The 19,990-nt window shown below is 44.1% G+C and overlaps 1 protein-coding gene across 1 annotated transcript in view; it reads left to right on the top strand.

Annotated features, from left to right (window-relative positions):
- LOC149447462 (synaptotagmin-1-like) overlaps positions 1 to 19,990 on the top strand; it is a 348,270-nt gene that overhangs the window by 314,236 nt on the left and 14,044 nt on the right. Inside the window, exon 7 of the mRNA XM_089652580.1 lies at positions 15,654 to 15,771. Coding sequence (XP_089508706.1) covers positions 15,654 to 15,771 — 118 coding nt within the window. The remainder of the gene's footprint in view (positions 1 to 15,653; positions 15,772 to 19,990) is intronic.

The raw sequence follows: 19,990 nt of genomic DNA, 5'->3' as shown, positions 1-19,990 counted from the left end.
TATCATGCTGGAGATCTATACTGATATGGACTGGGTAATGTGTTAGGAACATAAGGATGCCCTATCATTTGATGGAAATGAAAATGATCAACCTACAGAGGACTGAAATCAAAGACACCCCGTAAATCAAGGTGAAAAATTATGCAGCAGGCTAGTCCATTTTGCTGAAATTTTATTGCAGCAACTCAAAATGGTACTCAGTAGTTTGCATGGCTCCCACGTGCTTGTATGTGTGCCTGACAACATTGGGGCATGCTCCTAATGAGACGAAAGATGATTTCCTGGGATATTTCCTCCCAGATCTGGACCAGGGCATCACTGAGCTCCTGAACAGTCTGAGGTGCAACCTAGCAGCATCGGATGGTCCGAAACATGATATTTTTCTATTGGATTTAGGTCAGGCGAGCTTGGGGGCCATTCAATGGTATCAATTCCTTCATCCTCTAGGAGCTGCTTGCACACTCTCGCCACATGAGGCCAGGCATTGTCGTGCACAAGGAGGAACCCAGGACCCACTGCACTAACGTAGGGTCTGACAATGGGTCCAAGGATTTCATCATGATACCTAATGGGAGTCAGGGTGCCCTTGTCTAGCCTGTAGAGGTCTGTGCGTCCCTCCATAGATATGCCTCCCCAGACCATCACTGACCCACCACCAAAACAGTCATGCTGAATGATGTTACAGGCAGCATAACATTCTCCACAGCTTCTCTAGACTCTTTCACATCTGTCACATGTGCTCAGGGTGAACCTGCTCTCATCTGTGAAAAGCACAGGGCACAAGTGGTGGACTTGCCAGTTCTGGTGTTCAGTGGAAAATGCCAATCTAGCTCTATGGTGCTGGGCAGTAAGCACAGGGCCTACTAGATGATGTCGGACCCTCAAGCCACCCTCATGAAGTCTGTTTCTGATTTTTTGGTCAGAGACATTCACACCAGTGGCCTGCTGGAGGTCATTTTATAGGGCTCTGGCAGTGCTCATCCTATTCCTCCTTGCACAAAGGAGCAGATACCAGTCCTGCTGATGGGTTAAGGACCTTCTATGGTCCTGTCCAGCTCTCCTGGAGTAATTGCCTGTCTCTTGGAATCTCCTCCATGCTCCTGAGACTGTGCTGGGAGACACAGCAAATCTGGCAATGGCACGTAATTTCATTAACACCAAAGCAGCTGAAACTCATTAACAACCCCTCTGCTACTTAACTGACCAGATCAATATCCCAGGAGTTTAATTGGCTTGATGCTATACTCCAAGGGCCTCTAAACTTTCTAAACAAAGGGCCAGTTTACTGTTCTTCAGACTTTAGCTGGGCCAGACTGTGACCAGCCGGAGTGGAAAATGCCCTAACATCAGTGGAAGCACACAATGTCTCAGGCATGGTGGTCAATAGGATTAAAACAATTACCGTATTTTCCGGCGTATAAGACGACTTTTTGACCCTTGAAAATCTTCTCAAAAGTCGGGGGTCGTCTTATACGCCGGTATACGGCATGCTGACACTTTTTAGGGGGGCGTGCGGTGCCGCCCCCCCCTTCCAACAGAAGTGAAACTAAGTACAGGGGTGGGCAGGGGCTTCTGTTTCTTACCTGGCTCCGGTCCCATGACGATCCGGTCCAGGAAGCGCAGCTGCTCCTTCCTTCAGTTTGGCCACTGGATATTCGTGCGGCTGCTCGGCTCCGCCTCCTCACCGGTGATTGGCCGCCAGAACTGTAGCTCAGGAAAGGCACACAGGCGGCCAATCACTGGGGAGGAGGCGGAGCCGAGCGGCCCCGCGAAAATCAAGTGAAGGTAAGTGTGCCGTGCACAGGTGCTGCTGCAACCATATATGCTTGCTGCAGCAGCACCATACTGAACAGGGGTCAGCAAGTGTCAGTGGGAGGAATAGTGCCCCATCATTGGTGTCACTGATACCAATGATGGGGCATTATTCCTCCCACTGACACCGACGATGGGGCACTTTTCCTCCCCCCCACTGACACCAACGATGGGTCACTATTCCCCCCCCCCACTGACACCAATGATGGGGCACTATTCCACCCCCCACTGACACCACTGATGGGACACTATTCCTCCCACTGACACCAATGATGGGGCACGATTCCTCACACTGACACCAATGATGGGGCACTATTCCTCCCACTGACGCCAATGATGGGGTGCTATTCCTCCCACTGACACCAATGATGGGGTGCTATTCCTCCCACTGACACCAATGATGGGACACTATTCCTCCCACTGACACCAATGATGGGGTGCTATTCCTCCCACTGACACCAATGATGGGGTGCTATTCCTCCCACTGACACCAATGATGGGACACTATTCCTCCCATTGACACCAATGATGGGGCACGATTTCTCACACTGACACCAATGATGGGGCACTATTCCTCCCACTGACGCCAATGATGGGGTGCTATTCCTCCCACTGACACCAATGATGGGGTGCTATTCCTCCCACTGACACCAATGATGGGACACTATTCCTCCCACTGACACCAATGATGGGGCGCTATTCCTCCCACTGACACCAATGATGGGGTGCTATTCCTCCCACTGACACCAATGATGGGACGCTATTCCTCCCACTGACACCAATGATGGGGTGCTATTCCTCCCACTGACACCAATGATGGGGTGCTATTCCTGCCACTGACACCAATGACTGGGCACTATTCCTCCCACTGATACTAATGATGGGGCACGATTCTTCCCACTGGTGTGCATTGGAAGAGGGGTAGTCTTATACGGCGAGTATAGCCCAAACACTACATTTTAACAGGAAAAGTAGGGGGGTCGTCTTATACGCCCAGTCGTCTTATACGCCGGAAAATACGGTATATAGGGCCTATGGTCAGTAGGAGGAGGAATAGTGCCCCATCATTGATGTCAGTGGGAGGAATAGTGCCCCATCATTGGTGTCAGTAGGAGGAATAGTGCCCCATCATTGGTATCAGTGGGAGGAATGGTGTCCTATCATTGGTATCAGTGGGCGGAATAGTGTCCCATCAATCTTATCAGTGGGAGGAATAGTGTCCCTTCATTGATGTCAGTGGGAGGAATAGTGCCCCATCATTGGTGTCAGTGGGAAGAATAGTGCCCCAGCATTGGTATCAGTGGGAGGAATAGTGCCCCATCATTGGTGTCAGTGGGAAGAATAGTGCCCCAGCATTGGTATCAGTGGGAGGAATAGTGCTCCATCATTGGTGTCAGTGGGAAAAATAGTGCCCCAGCATTGGTGTCAGTGAGAAGAATAGTGCCCCAGCATTGGTATCAGTGGGAGGAATAGTGCCCCATCATTGGTGTCAGTGGGAGGAATAGTGCACCAGCATTGGTGTCAGTGGGAGGAATAGTGCCTCATTGTTTATTACCTATAAAGTTTTCAGCAAAGTGAATAATATTTAAATTCTTCTAGTGGCATCAGATGCCTGTCTCCCTTTAATAAACCCAGCTTGGTCAGGTTGAATCAGGGATGGGAGAATTTAATGTAGATGCCTTGCCAGAAGCTTAGCATATATTTTCACATGTATTTAGCAAAGAGACGGGTCTAAAATTGATAGGAGTGGTAGACTCTTTGCCTGGTTTAGGGAGGGTAACTATATTAGCTTACAGCATCTCCTCTGGGAAAGAGGCTTTAGAAGCTGCTTCTGTGAAAACTTTAACTAGATGCGGGGAAAAGGTTTCAACTAAACCTTTATAATACTTGTTTGTGAATGCACCTGGGGCTGGGGATTTAATGGTACATGTAATTTCATCAATGGAAAAGGGAGCGTTTAAAGAATCAAGTTGGGCAAGGATAATACTGGGAGTTTAAGTTGGGCTAGGAATTTGTTAATGGAGTCTGTAGTAGGTTGGGGAGTGTCCTGGTCTGCCTTCAAATTGTATAGGACACTATAGTAGTCAGAGAATGCATCAGCAATGTCTTGGGTGTTGGTAATTTTTTGTTTTGTAAATGGATGGAAAATGAAGGGTACCCTAAGTTTAGCACTGTGGACTGTTAGTTTCTTTGCCAAATGTTTGCCTGCTTTATTATTTTGATCATAGTACTGGAATTTAATGTGATTCATGTGATGGCCATGTTGGGAGCATAACAGATCCAAGATGATAACGTAGTTTGGTTAAGTTGACTGAAATGGATTCACTAGGAGAAATTTTGTTTTGAGTTTCAAGATTGCAAGAAGATTGGAGTAGTTCAGAAAGTTTGCTATTATATATGTGTTTGGCTCTAGCACATAATTGTATGATGAGGACACACATATATGCCTCGTGGGAGTTCCACAGAGGAAATATGCCTATATCTTATTGCTAAGAAATCCTAAAGTTGTTGAGAGAGTTTTCTATTGTTATCAGGATTTTGTATAATTGCATTATTACATTGCCAGACAAATATTTTAGAACAGGCGTCCTTCTCCTTTATGGTATGATTTAGCTTCATGGTCTGACCATGTTATGTCTTGAATTGAGGAGATGGAGGTCTGTTGTCATAACCATTTGTCAACAAGGTAAAAGTCTATATATGAGTAAGATAGGTGCCTAGGAGGGAAGAACATATAGTTGCCTTTCGTTTCTTGTTGGCATCTCACTACATCATAAACTTATGTCATATGCAGAAATGGACCAAGGTCTGGGTGAAGACCTTTACTTTTAGACGAGGAGTCCAAGGTAGAGTAATTCACTAGGTTAAAGTCACCACCAACAATGAGATTTCCAAAGCATAGTGTCTGAAGCTTCTTGCATATTTTTTTTATGAACCGGATTTGCTTTGAATTTGGAACGTTGACATTCACCAGGGTTGATATGGCGTAATAGGATAATAAAGCGTCCTTCGGGGTCTGGAATGGTTCTTTAAGTTCAAAGGAGAGTGTGTGCCTTATTACCCCTTTCTTTTTTTTTAGAGTCTGACACCAAAAAAAACATGAGTGTAAGATTTGTAGGAGCAGGGAGAGGGGTAGCTTGAAGTTTGAAGTGGGTTTCCTGGATGAAGAGAAGGTCTGCTGCATGTTTACAAGCTTCCTTCCACATAGAACTTCTCTTGGCTGAGTGATTAAGGCCCTTGACATTAAATGAGAAAAGTTAAATCCCATTTTTAATGCTTGAAGTTGATGTGTAAGAGTTTTGAACTGTAATCTGTAGAGGAGGTAGGATGAATTGTAATATGAAACGTAGATCCATGATGTGGTGTTTCATGGAATGAGGACAGGTGTAAGGTAGGGTTGTCAACATTTTCATGTACGATGGGGAATATTGGATGATTTGCTAGATCCAACCATTGTTATGCATTGCAATGTCCCAAAGTAAACATAGGTCCAGCTGGGAATGTAACATACGGTATTGGCAAAGGAACATAAAGAAAATGGAAACCAACAGAACAATAAAAAGGTACACCCTCTTGCATAGTTAGAGAGGTTTTGTCAGCATATGCTGTAGCTCATTTCGGGGTTTAGGAGTGAGGTGGTAGTCACTCCTTTGGACGTCGGGAGATGTTTTGAGTATTGCATGGTTTTGAGCCCACTTTATGGGTTTTAGGTATTACCTCTGTGGCGGGCATGTTGCCCTTCAGGTGCCGCTTTGGACGGGAAACGTGCCCGTGTAGTACTGGGAGATGATTCAGGGATGGTGAGCCCTACGTCTAGGGAGGGGTTGTGAGATGTAGCTCTTTGATGGGTATTTCCATTTATATGGTACATTGTGGTTTCTGAGTGCTTTTGTAATTGTTATTAGGTGTTTACGCTGTTGCAGAATATACTGAGATAGATCAGGCAGTATGTGGGGACTTGATGCTTTTTCAGGGAGCTGAGCCAGATAGCAGAATGAAGGGTTTAGGTACTCGATGAATTTTGTTGTTCCTAAGGTCAGCATAGGTGAGATTTGGTAAACCTGCTAAGAAGAGGTCTCTCACAAAGTGAGGTAATTGTGCAGCTTGGATTGTTTCAGGGATCCCTCTTATTTTTAGTTTTTTTCTATGAGACCTACCCTCTAAGTCTGCCAGTTTGGTTTGATCCAGGATACTGTATATCTTCAGCTTGTGCTGTGTGGGAATCAATAAGACTGTTGTAATTCTCAGTAAACACATTTAATGAGCTTTCCATTTGCTCCTCCAATTCCTGGATCTCGCCACGTCCACCCTTTAAAGTCTTTTTGAAAAAGCGACGTGGGATCCTCTGCAATGGGTACATATTCCTGATCATTTATTATTCTGTTGCCTTCAAGGATATAGTCAGTCTTGTCCCAAATAACTATACTGCCTCTCTTATCAGCTCTATTTATTACAATATCCCTTTTCTTTTGTGCGTTTAGGAGGGTTGTAGAATCCTATTTACTAACATTCTTTTTGATGAGTGACATCTCCCTGAATTTATTATTCATTCATTCATTATTATAGGTACTTATATAGTGCTGTCAATTTACACAGTGCTTTCCATATATATTGTACATTTACATCAGTCCCTAACCCTCAAGGAGCTTACAATCTAAGGTCCCTAACTCACATTCACATACAAATACTAGGGCCAATTTAGACAGAAGCCAATTCACCTACCAGCATGTCTTTGACCAGAATGTCTTTGGATTGTGGAAGGAAACCGGAGTACCTGTAGGAAACCCATGCAAGCACAGGGAGAACATGCAAACTCCAGGCAGGTGGTGCCGTGGTTGGGATTCAAACCAACGACCCTAGTATTGCCAGGTGGCAGTGCTAACCATTTTAGCCACTGTGCTGCCCATATTAACGCATGCATAAAGCAGGAGCTAAAAGATTCAACAATGGGTTCTTAGGATTAAATATTGATATTGGTTTTTATTCTGTAGAAATAAGGGAATTGATTCATTGATTGGTGTAGTAATAACGGGTGTAGCTCCAACTTTGTTTTGGAGTCTTTGGTTAGCAAAGTATTAGCAGTGAGAGATTTCTAACATATTTCTGAAGATCTGCACATAGTAAATATTTACTTTCATTGAGGGACAGATGGAGAGTTCTTAAGCAATTGCAAAGTCTTTCAGTCCGTAAAAGCCAAAAGGCAGAATCTGACAAGGGTTCCAACTCCCTCCTCACCACTATTTTATTCAAAAACGAACTAGGTAAACAAAAGGACCGTGAGACATGTTAAAGAATAAGTTCACCTGTTTTTAGGGTGGAACATGTCACATGTGTCAGGGAGCGAGGAGCCAGACACACAAGGAGGTGCAATTAAAGGTAGGTTTATTATACAAAAACAAGACAGAGTCTATGCAAGTCCAACAGCAACAGCGGATGACTTGGTAGTACAGTAGCCAGGAAGGATGGTCGCCAGAGCCGAGGTCAGAAGCCAGAATGGATGATCGCCAGAGCCGGGGTCAGAAGCCAGGAAGGATGGTCGCTAGAGCCGGGGTCAGAAGCCAGGATGGATGGTCGCCAGAGCCGGGGTCAGAAGCCAGGAAGGATGGTTGCCAGAGCTGGGGTCAGAAGCCAGGAAGGATGGTCGCCAGAGCTGGGGTCAGAAGCCAGGAAGGATGGTCGCCAGAGCCGGGGTCAGAAGCCAGGAAGGATGGTCGCCAGAGCCGGGGTCAGAAGCCAGGAAGGAGTTTTGCCAAAGCCGAGTCGGTATCCAGGAGAGCAATGAGAAACTAAACGGGAGCTTGCTGCTGTGCAACAGACAGGACACGAATGCAATGGACAGCTACAAACAGCAGACTTAAATGTGATAAGCCGCCACCTCCTGGGGGAGGAGCCGCAGAGGCTGAAAGCATAAAGGATCCCACAATGCTTTGCAGACATCTAAAATGGATGCCAGCACATGGAGCAGCACAAGCCCTGAGGAAAGGTAGGACCTTGACAACATGTTCCCCATAGCCACAGCAGCACCCGCCGCTCCCTCTCCTTCTGACAAATAGTACGGGGAAGTTTCCCCATACTATCTGTCAGATTTGAAAATAGTGTGGCCATGCAGGGCTCTGCCTACACGGCTGCATCACTCGTTCACAGAGTTGTGTGAATGAGTGCCTACAAGTCCCGGCAGCCTTTGCGGCTGTCGGCTTGTAGTTTTCAATGAACTACCACAACGCTGTGGAGTGCCGTGGTAGTTCATTCAAGCTTCCTGTTAGAATATCTGCTTGACCGTATAAAAGTGCCTGCATAGAAAAGGCTGTAGATTTGCTGAAAAAATAGTGGGGTTGCGTTGCCAATTGGCTAGTTACCTAATAGGCCCAGTTGTGACACAACTCTTGACTCTCCAGGTATGTTTTTAGATACTTACACCCCAGTCACATCAAGCTGGAGTTTGAAATGGTGCGATTTACAGTGAAGTCGCACAATTTCAAAGTCGGGTGACATGCCAATTTCAGGTGTGATTTGCAAGACATCTGACACAGATGCCTATGCAAGTCGCACCAAAAGTAGTACATGTATTACTTTAGAAATCGGCTTGGCTCCAACCAAGTTGGAACTGCACCGATATGACTGCTGTAATTGAGGACAATAGGTTGCAACTTGGCATGCAATTTGCAAGTCGCATGGCATGCAAATCGCAAGCCAAGTCGCACCCAGTGTGACCAGGGTCTTAAGTCTCAACATTAACCACCTCCCACCCACCATATAAGGAAATTACGGACAGGCGGTGGTTCTCTCGTTCTGGGAGAACGTCATATGACGTCCTCCCACTCTAACTGCACATGTACGCCCCCAGGGGCACACGGTGCGGCGATTGGGGGTGTGCTGTGTCCCTGGGACACAGCAGATCACCAATCACAGTAAAGAGCTGATGAAACAGGCTCTCTCATGTGATCAGCTGTGTCCAATCACAGCTGATTGCATGTAAACAAGAAAATGCTGGTTAACATGATCTGTTGGCTCTCTCCAAATCATTGGCACAGCGAAAGGCATAGATGCCTTTTTTCCATTCAACCATTGCTCCAGTGCCGTCCCACAAGAATTGCAGCATATATGTGGTGCCCAGCTCTTGTCCTGGTCTCCTATCTTGCAGCCAAAATACAAGTTGTAGGCTTTCTTAATCATTCCTGTTATCCTCCTTTTTTGTGAGATAAAAGTTATTTCACCGCAGATATAGCAGAAATTATCTGCTTTATTCACACAAGTTCGAGGCATTACTGAGTAGCCTATATAAGCATAAAACGAAATGTAAAGACGCTGTCGAACTACAATCAGCTACAGATACTGCAGCTTTTATGCAGTGAAGTGATGCAATTAAAGGCTAATATTGCATCATCTCAGTATACATGCAATTTTCTATTGGTCACCAGTATCAATTGCGCAATATGCAGCTGAAGTTGCATCATAATTTTGAATGGCTTACGTCATTAGATGGGTGAATATATCATGGAAACTAGAGCCAATCAACATTTTTTAGGGTCATTTTCGTTTTCAGCACCCCAAAATTATGTAAGATTAGCTAATTTTATGCCCAAAACTTTTTACCTGTTGAACAGTGTTATCGGCAGTCCTCTCCTCACGCTGACAGTGCGTGAGGAGAGGAGAGACGGTAAGCGGCATTACTCAGAGGGGACATCTACACTAATCATCATGGGCACTGATGATTAGTGCCCTGATGATCAGTGTAGCCCCATCAATGCCACCTGTCAGTGCCCATCAATGCCACCTGTCAGTGCCCATCAATGCCACATACCAGTGCCCATCAGTGCACATCAATGCCACATATCAGTGCCTACCAGTGCACATCAATGCCACATATCAGTGCCCATCAGAGCTGCCTTTCAGTGCCAGTCAGTGCCACATATCAGTGCCAGTCAGTGCTGTCAATATCAGTGCTGCCTAACAGTTCCAATCAGTGCTGCCTATCTGTGCCAGTCAGTGCTGCATATCAGTACCGCCTATTAGTGCCATATATGAGTGCTACCTTTCAGTGCCCATCAGTGATGCCTGTCAATGCCCACAAGCGATGCCTGTCAATGCCACCTACCAGTGCCTCCTCATCAGTGCAGCCTATCAGTGTTCATCAGTGCAGCCGCTTTAGTGCACATCAGTGAAAGAGAAAAAATACTTATTTACAAAATGTTTTAACAGAAACTAAGAAAAAACTTTTTTTTTCAAAATGTTCAGCCTTTTTTAGTTTGTTTAGCAAAGAAATAAAAAAACCCAGTGGTGATTAAATACCACCAAAAGAAAGCTCTATCTATCTCAAAACAATGATAAACATTTTGTTTGGGTGCAGTGTAGCATGAATGCGCAATTGTCATTCAAAGTGCGACAGCTGAAAATTGGCCTGGGCAGGAAGTGGGTAAAAGTGCCAGGTAGGCAAGTGGTTAAAAAGTGCATACTAAAAGTGGTTAAAGTGTTACTAACCCCAGACCCTGCATTCACTCTATCTGGTCTCCCACGGTACACAGAACATGGAAATGCAATTATTTTAGTAAATATAAACTGCTAAATACCTTTTCTCATCAGCATTTAGAGCAGTCTTGTGACATCAGCTGAGCACTGGTTAAAGCTTGTAGGAGGAGTTTTCTTTCTGCTCTAGAAGTAAGCAAAACCCCTGACCTCTGTCTGGACAGTGCTGATTGACCCTAGCAATACACACTAAACTGAGCATGTGCAAAAGGGCTACGGGTTCAGTCTGTCTTATCAGCGTGGACCTTTGAACAAGAGGAGGAGCAGAGAAGTCATAATCAAACAGCCTTTTTACACAATGCAGAGGATTAACCCCTTAGGTTCCACAGTGAGTATAACAAGCATGCTTTACTGCATATACAGACTGATTTTACTGTTGTGGGTTTAGTAACACTTTATGTTAAGGCGTACCTGTACAGTAAAAAGTACTTAGAGTGTTTTCTTCCATACGTGCTGCAGAATACCTCTTCATACATTGTGGAATATGGAGCTCTGTATGCAGGTGAGGCCTACCTGCAATATGAAGTTGCTTCTGGGGTGATGATGTAATTGGCAATGAAGTTGAATGCAGCTCTGCAGCCCCAGAAGCTACATTATTTGCAAACAGCAGGAAATTTACAGTTCCCTTGCAATAGAAAGTGGGCGTAAATATGGATTGTGTAGCACTAGAATGCATGGAGCCCTAGGAACTGTGCATTTCACAGGTATATTAAACCTGATAAGTTATCTTGATATTATGGTTGTGTAACATTAACTCCTGAAGGATCTGATGAGTTTTTAGGACTGATGAGTCTTGCCCTGTAGCTGCGCCCAAATACTCACCAGTGATGGCATAAAGGCAGATTTCTACTCAGTCAATATTCTTTTTAGTATTTTATTGGCTCTTTTGTCCAGGGGAGAGGGTTGGGTGTACAGGACACCTAAAAACAGCAGCAAAATTTATTTTGCTGTTGTGTTATCTTTACCTCTGCCACAGGCTGATGTAGACTCAGTAGATCAAATGAACACCTATCTATTAGTCCTTTTGCACATGGTACTGGTGTTTGAACATCTGCTTTTTTGGACGTAATTTCAGGTATTTGTTTTGTGTGTATTTGCACGTATATGTGCGCAATCACGCATTTTCTTAGGGAAATGCATTAATATTTAAGCTCATATGTGCATATTTGCATGCATGCAGTGTAAATTGCTGACCAAAAATGCAGGTTTTACTATATTTTGTTTTGCTGAGGCATATGCGGCGCTTGTATACGCGCTTGTGTTCAAAGGCACATTGTAAATAACGGGCTATATTTTACACTTCAGCTTGAAAAAGCTGCAATGTGCAAGAGGTTTCTCAGGCTAGTAGTTGGAACTTTAAGGATTTTTTAGCAGTGGACCTTTAAGCCAGAACTGGCAATTGACTAAGCACAACTCTTCAGCTTCAGCTTTCTTCTTCAGGCAGCAGGCCTGGGAGGCAAGACTAGGACTTCTATTACACAATTTCTGCTCAGGTAAAGCCTAGGAAGGAAGGACCCTTCTAGAGGGTCTCCCCACATATGTATTTCCTTCCCCAAAACCACATCACTGGCATAGCCCCCTCAGTGATTTTAAGAATGTTTTATCTTCTAAATCTATCTACTGAAGAACACTCCCTGGAAGCAAGCAGAAACAGTGTCCTGGACAGGGAGAAATCTAACAAACCCAAATAATGTAATACTAGATAATAGGAGCCATCTTCATCCTCAGGAAGACAGAGTGAAAAGGAAGTGGAAGTGTGCCACTTGCTCAGCCTTTCTCCACCAGGGTGCCCAGGCATCCTGGGGTGCCTTGAGGTTTCTTCAGGTGCCTTGGCAAAATGTCCACAAATTGCCCAAAACTTGTATACAAGCCAGTGGTGGAACAAGTTTGCCTTTTAGTAACACAAAGCCACAGGTTTTCATAGTGCACCATTACGACCTTCTAGCTGCAAGAGTCCTGACAGCCAATAACATCATCAGTTGATAAGGAGGTTGTCAGCCGTCTGCACAGCATCCTAGTTTGATCATCCCCTGCCTCTCTCTGTCAGTTCTGGGTCATATTAGCTCAGTGATGGAGAAAAACTGAGGGAGAAGAGAAACATTGGAATACTAGTCAGTACCGCTGTGCAGAAGTGTATTTGCTTTGAAAGAATAAATCACCTCTAATGTTGGGTGTTCTACATGTGTGGATTTTGCTGCGTTATACAAAACTATTAGAATAGTTTTTCACATTTTAGAATGGAGTGCCTCAAGACTCTCCATAATTCTAAAGGGTGCCTCAAGACTCTCCATAATTTTAAAGGGTGCCTCAAGACTCTCCATAATTTTAAAGGGTGCCTCGGGACTGTCCATAATTTTAAAGGGTTCCTTGACTGAAAAAAGGTTGAGAAACACTGCACTAGCTAGTGGAAGGGAACTCGGGTTGGAATACAGGTGCAATAACCAAAATATCCACAAGATGGCAGCATATCAACATAAACCATAACTATGGATTGAAGTGTGCAAGAAGTGTAACAGCACAACCCTTTATGGTCCAAATGTGACAATTTATCCATTTCAAGAAGAATCTGAAAGGTACTTGATCCACGGATTCCAGGTTTTCTCGAACAGAGCCAGTTTGTTGTGTAGGATTGCGACAGGTGTTCATTTATCATAATGCAAGTCAACGTGGCCCTCAAATGATCAAATTGCATCACAGGGGATTATCCAGGATCTTGCAATTGAGATTTTGGCTGCTGTAAAGATAAAAATTATTAATCTTCTTACAAGTCTTGGTTTCCCCTCCACTGGACATCCAAGAAGGGCCTGTTGTGCATTTTCTAATGAGGTTTACCTGGGTAAGGGAATAAAAAAATGATACACGTGAATCCAAAACGACTTCACTTTCGGGCAAGTTCACGATATGTGGGGCACTGTGTCTTCCTGTGTGTAAATGGAGCCTGCGCAGTGGACTGGAAGTGAAAGTATGGATAAACTGGCTGCTGCTAGCAATACCACAAGTGTAAAAACAAATGTGTGAATACAAGTATAAATAAATGCTGCACTGCCACTAGTGATTAAATTAGCCACCCATTCGTGATGGTGACCACAATAGAATGTGACCTCTATATTACATCATATAGACATATAACCTTAAAAAGTGCCCCTCCATGTGTCCCTATAGCAGGGAAAAAATTACATTCCTATACAGGCTTGCTTAATCCAATGCTAATTACTTGTGCTAAAATGTGCATTTGATGTACCAATCAAAAACACCAATGCACCCAAATTAAATCAAAACATAATACTGTAAATATACATAAACACAGTGCACTTAATGCAAATTCTGAAAGTCCCAGTACACCACTTTCCACATTCAAATATTTAAGGTTCCAATGTGAAAACACTTTCTACATCCACACATGTGAAACAAGGTGATTCAGTGATCAATCGTCTTATCCATAAAGATCTTTGTGTTAAGTGCTCCACTTGGTGCTCCCCCTCCAGAGCCCCACTCACCCCAAGATGTTGACCACCTGCATAGGTAGGTCAAAATGCCCATTTGGGGCCTCAGCACACCCCTACAGTGATTAGCTGCTGCCTGTGTGTTCTTGATGCTCCTATCCTCTGATTACGGACTCCAAATGTGAAAAAAGTCCAGACCATCCACAATGTATAACATGTGTATGACACTTTAAAATCCTAGGACACTGCAATCCTCTATAGACCCTCACAAGAGACAAGTGTGGTGCTGTCAAGCCCCACCCTACGCATTTCATCATATGACGTCATCAGGAGCCTCACAGGTGTGATTTTTAAATTGATGCAGGTACCTTTTTTGCATGTTTCTTACACATAGGGCAGCCCATCAAAATGAATGGCTGTCCAATATGCAATGTGCATGAACAAACAAAAAAGCTTACATGCTCAGTCATACCTCTGTGGAGTGAACAGTGCCTAACTGTGCAAAGGGAAACAAATATTCACAACCTACAACACTGGAGCCTCTAACTCTGTCTACTAGAGAACACTCCGCAGTAGCAGGCAAAAGCAAACAATGTCCTGGACTTTGGACAAAACCTCTCATAGCGTTACAAACCTGCATGACGTAAACAGACAGAACTCAAGCTGACTACAACAAGGCTGCAAACATTAATTTAGCAGTATGGTTTTAGACAGGGTACCTACAGTTGTTTAAGAACCCTTTTTTTAGCTCTTTCTGTTGTGGCCTTAATACTTTTCTCAATACTTTGCTCAATACTGAGCCCATCTGCAACGGTACTTTTCTGTGTTCCTGTCTTCACAGGACACAGAAGCATCAGCGGGAGTCATTGGCTCCTGCTGCTGTCAATCAAAGCCTGTGAGGAGGGAGTGGGGGCGAGGCAGAAAAAGACTGGGTGGTCCATTGAGTCTGCACATTTTTTTGTTTTGTTTTTTCTTTTTATTTCATTAACGTTTTTGTCTGAGTGTAGATCTATGTTTGTCCCAAGCATGTTTGAAGCCATTTACTGTTGATTGGCTCACTACCTCTTCTGGAAGTTTTATTCCAAGCATCAACTACCCTTTCAGTAAAATAATACTTTAGTTTTTAACTTTCCTCCAGTTAGAGAATACACGGAGGTGCAAACATTATCTAAGATTTATTAAGAGAAATAAACAAAGCCAATTGTATACTCACAAAAGGCTGAAGTATCATGTGTGAATAAAACAACCAATGGTCAACCAATGTGGTGGCAGGTTCCCAACTGTTGGTGGTGTTGGCACACTGACATGTTTAGGGGACGTGTTCCCTTCCCCAGAGCACTGAGGAAGCTCTGTTTCAGGGATGTGTCCCCTTCCTCAGAGCTCTGAGAAGGGGGACACATCCCTGAAACACGTCACCGTGCCGGCACCACCAACAGTTGGGAACCTGCCACCACGTTGGTTGACCATTGTTTTTTTTTATTCATGCATAACACTTATGTCTTTTGTGAGTATGAAATTGGCTTTGTTTACTTCTCTCAACAAATCTTGAATAATGTGCTAGGCGTTTGCACCCCATTTGTCCTTTTTCAGTTTCTGGTTGGATCTCCCTGTTTGTGATTGGATTTCCCTGTCTGAGGAGGGCTGCATCACTAAGACATTTTTCCAAGGAATACCCACCTTGCAACATATTTCGAACTAGTGACTTTTCTTTTTGAGCACTGGAGAGGTGGTTGACTTGTGTATGTGATTTTATTCCTTAAATTATACTCAAAACTAAAGTTCTAGCTTTAAATGTTATAAATGTTATTAACTTTTAATAATGAACAAAAGCATTACATGGTAAATTTATAACATTTGTATTTTGTTTTGTCACAGCAAGAGAAGTTGGGAGACATCTGCTTTTCTCTGCGATATGTGCCCACAGCAGGCAAGCTCACTGTGATTGTGCTGGAGGCCAAGAACCTGAAGAAGATGGATGTAGGAGGACTTTCTGGTTTGTTATTAAATATATTATCTTTCAATTTTAATTGTCAGAAATGTACTTCTTTAAGGCCCTTTTCAAACTGATGGTCTAATCAATGAAAAACTGACAGGTGGGCCCGATCGGACCATCCATAGACCTGTATGGACCTGCGGGTGTCAGCGGACACTTGTCTGCTGACACCTGCCGGCATCCAATCTGATCCTGTATGGCAAAGATAAGCGGATGGTGATCCGTTACCCATCCCTTTTGTGGATCGAATCGGATGAGTGACATCAGATGCTGAAGAGACACAGAGTGACATCAGATGCTGAGGAGACACAGAGTGACATCAGATGCTGATGAAATAGAGTGACATCAGATGCTGAGGAGACAGAGAGTAACATCAGGTCCTGATGAGACACAGAGTGACATTAGATGCTGAGGAGACACAGAGTGACACTTGATGTTCGGGAGAAACAGAGTGCTGGCGCATTTGCTGGAACAGATGAGGGAGAAGAAAATCCGACATAACTGGGGTTTTCCGGCCTGTCTGATTGGGTGGAAAGATGGGAAATAGGCAAGACTGAGGATCCCAGAAGAATTTAGTGACTTTTGTGGAAAATTAGACTTACAGGAAATGGACATTGCGGGGTGGTCAGGGGGGTCTACTGAGCGTTTAGGGCCGGGAAAAGAAAAGTGGCAGACGGTAAATAAAAGGAGAAGGTAAACTGGTGTGGGGTGAGGGGGGGGATGAGGGGGAAGAGGGGGGTGACGCTCCCAGGTTTTTTTTCCTCTCCCCCTCCGCTCCCTGCACTCTTTCCCCACGCCGGGGTTGTAGGTTTCATGTATTAAGAAATCAGGAGGGCTAAATGGGCAGTAGGAATCAGGCAGATAATGAGAAGGTAACGGTGGGTCCTCTGGAGGCTGAAGGTGCTGACAAACTCTAGATCCCATATGTTGCGAGATGGGGAGTGGAGTGGGCGTGCTTGTTTAGAGCCCCAACCCAATATAGGAATCGCCATTGGGAAGGCCCCACGACAGATTCAAGAGCAAAACTTAGGCCCAAGGGTACAGGGGACAGGGGGTTGGGGGGGATCTTTGAGAGGGGAGAGAGGGGGGGGAATAGATCTGCTAGCAAATATTCTCTTGCTACAAATAGGGGCGGGGGGGAGAGAGGGAGGGAGGGATAGGGAGAGAGAAATAAACAGGAGGTTGTTCCTTGATCATTTCAAAAGCTGATTGTACCCTGGGTTGGAGGATGAGAGAGAGTAAGAGAAGGAAAAAAAAAATAACATATACACAAGAGAGATGGAGGATGTAACTTTTATGACTTATAATGTTAAGGGTCTGAATATACCGAGAAAAAGACATAAGATCCTCAGAGAATTACAACAATGATCTGTTGGAGTAGCATTTTTACAAGAAACACATTTATTACAGGAAACTAATGTAAAATTATATTCTAGATATTATCCAACCTGGTATTATGCTGATTCACCTACCAAACGGGCTAAAGGAGTGGCAATTGGTATAGCTAAGAATTTAAGATTTAAGCTGGAGGAGAGGTTGGAGGATCCTGAGAAGCGGTTTTTGTTTCTGAAGGGGAGATTACAAGAGATTGAGTGTACATTGGCAAATATTTACTACCCCAACAGAAATCCGGAGGCATACCTCAAGAATATACTGGGAAGACTGCTGGATTTCAAAATGGGCAAATTGATTGTGGGAGGCGATTTTAACTTCTGCATAGATCCTCAGGTTGACACAATGTCGCATGTGCAGAGAGAGGAAAGTAGAAGTCAGAAAGCAATATGAAGAATGCTATATCAGTGTCAACTAGTAGATATCTGAAGGATTAAACATCCTAGAGATAGAGACTAAATGTTCTACTCTCCGGCCCATGCGACGTATTCAAGACTAGATTATATTTTGTTGGAACATAGATTATTGGAGTCATTGGTTAAGGTCAATATAGAGGTCACAACAATATCGGATCATGCACCAGTTGCAACAAAATTATTATGGGGTAGGGAGCAGGATAGTATGTGGAGGTTAAATGAGACACTCCTTCAGGATCAGGACATGCAAGAGAGAATAAAAAAGTAATAGAGCAGTACTTTGAAAGAAATGAGACTGAAGGACTGTCAGTGGCCACGGTCTGGGAAGCCCATAAGACATATATCAGGGGAATACTGATGGTGGTTGGGGTAGAGAAAAAAAAAGAACGGAAAAAGAAAATCAATACGCTAGTACAGGAATTATATGAGTTGGAACAGTCTCATAAAAAGAGAATAGCAGTAGACATGCGGCGGCAGGTAATAAAGAAGAGAGAGGAATTGGACAATTTGATGGAGGAAGAAGTGAGGAAAACTTTCAGTGTGATGGCGGGAGAGAGATGTCAGTGGGAGAGTAAACCGGGTAAATACCTAATGGGAGTACAAGGAAAGAAGAGGTGTGGAAATTATGTCGAGCAAATTGGGGACGACAATGGAGATCTAGCTTACTCGACCACTGATATAGCTAAGGTATTCAAAAAATACTATAGTAAATTATATGACATATATCGGAAACAGTTAAGAGGGGGGAAGAAGGTGAGAACAAGACACAGGCAAAGGTATTTAAAGGAGGCAAATTTACCTATTTTAGGAGAAGACCGATTAAAACATTTAGAAAATCCAAAGGGCATTTAAGGAGACAGTTGCTGGGAAAAGTCCGGGGCCGGATGGGTATACAGTGAGATATTATAAAAAATTTCAAGAACAACTAGTTCCCAAATTGAGGACATATATGAATGCATTAGGAGAAGGCATGGAGATGAGGGAGGAGTCATTACAAGCATATATTACACTCATATTAAAATAGGGGAAAGATGGGACCCAATGTGTTATTTATCGGCTTATTTCACTGTTAAATACAGATACTAAACTGTTTGCAAAGGTACTAGAAACCAGATTGAAAGATCTAATGCCAGAGTGGATTCATTTGGACCAAGTGGGATTTGTCCCCGGGAGCGAGGGAAGAGACAATGGGTTAAGGTCATTACTTCTTATACAGAAAAGTAAGAGAGAAAAACCCTCTGTGCTGGTCTTGTTAGTTGAAGACTTTTGATAGGGTAGATTGGGGCTTTATGTTAGATACATTGAAGATACTGGGAATTGGGCCCAAGATGAGAGAGTGGATAGGAAAGCTTTATAGTCAACCTTCAGCTGCAGTAAAGGTCAATGGTTCTTTATTAGACTTTTTTAGGATGTATAACAAGACAAGGGTGTCCGCTTTCACCTCTGTTGCTTGTTCTATCCCTAGAACCCCTCTTAGCAACAGTAATAAACAGTATAGATATAAAAGGGGTCTGGAAAGGGGAGATTGAACACAAAGTGGCAGCGTATGTAGATGATATGCTGTTCTATGTGGCTAACCCTAGGTTAACATTACCTAATTTAATAAAAAAAATGAAATGCTATGGAGAGATGTCAAACCTAAAAATTAACCTGGTAAAGTCAGAGATATTAAATATTAACGTACCGATAATGGAAAAAAAATCTTGCAAAGAGAATTTCCATTCTCATGGAGGGAAAGAGAATTAAAATACCTGGGGATTAAATTGACCTCGTCCTCAAAGAACTTATATAAAATAAATTATATCCCACTAATAAATGAGATAAAGGAGGAACTGAGAAGATTATCGGTAGGACCATCCTCTTGGATAGGATGAATAAATTTGATAAAAATGATAATCGTCCAAAAAATCCTATATAAATTCCGCATGTTGCCTATACAACTTCCGGGAGCCTATTTTAAAATAATTATAAAAGGGGCGTGTCCAAGATGGCGACCGGAGCGGCCGCATAATCCGGAGCTCCGGCGCCGATTTTCGGAATCCGCTGCCATCCGTGCAGCAGCGGATCACGGTGGAGCAGAGGAGGGCCCTGGTGTCATTCCGGATACCTGGGAGGTGGAATCCGGGCGACATTTCCGCCCCTCGTGGCGGCGGACATCCGCGGCCTAGTGCGGCCGCGCGGGCCGGGGCTCCGGCGTCTTCCATCTGCACCCGCTGTCATCCGGGCTGTGGGGGATCATCCGAGGACGTCTGCAGCATCCTCTGTATCACAGAGGCTGGGAGAGGGACGCCGCTGTGTATTGCTGCTCCCCGCGGCGGCGGCGACGGTTGCGGCCTACACCTTCTGCCTGAGGCCTTCTTTCACCTGGACACAGTGAGTGGGGGGTACAGGCGGCATCCTGTCACTATGAT

This window comes from Staurois parvus, unplaced genomic scaffold (assembly GCF_062004578.1).
Source record: "Staurois parvus isolate SC_StPar_1 unplaced genomic scaffold, SC_StPar_1.0 ptg000686l, whole genome shotgun sequence".
NCBI classification, from domain to species: domain Eukaryota; kingdom Metazoa; phylum Chordata; class Amphibia; order Anura; family Ranidae; genus Staurois; species Staurois parvus.
The sequence above is the reverse complement of the archived record's forward strand: the minus strand, read 5'-3'. Positions and strand labels throughout refer to the sequence as shown.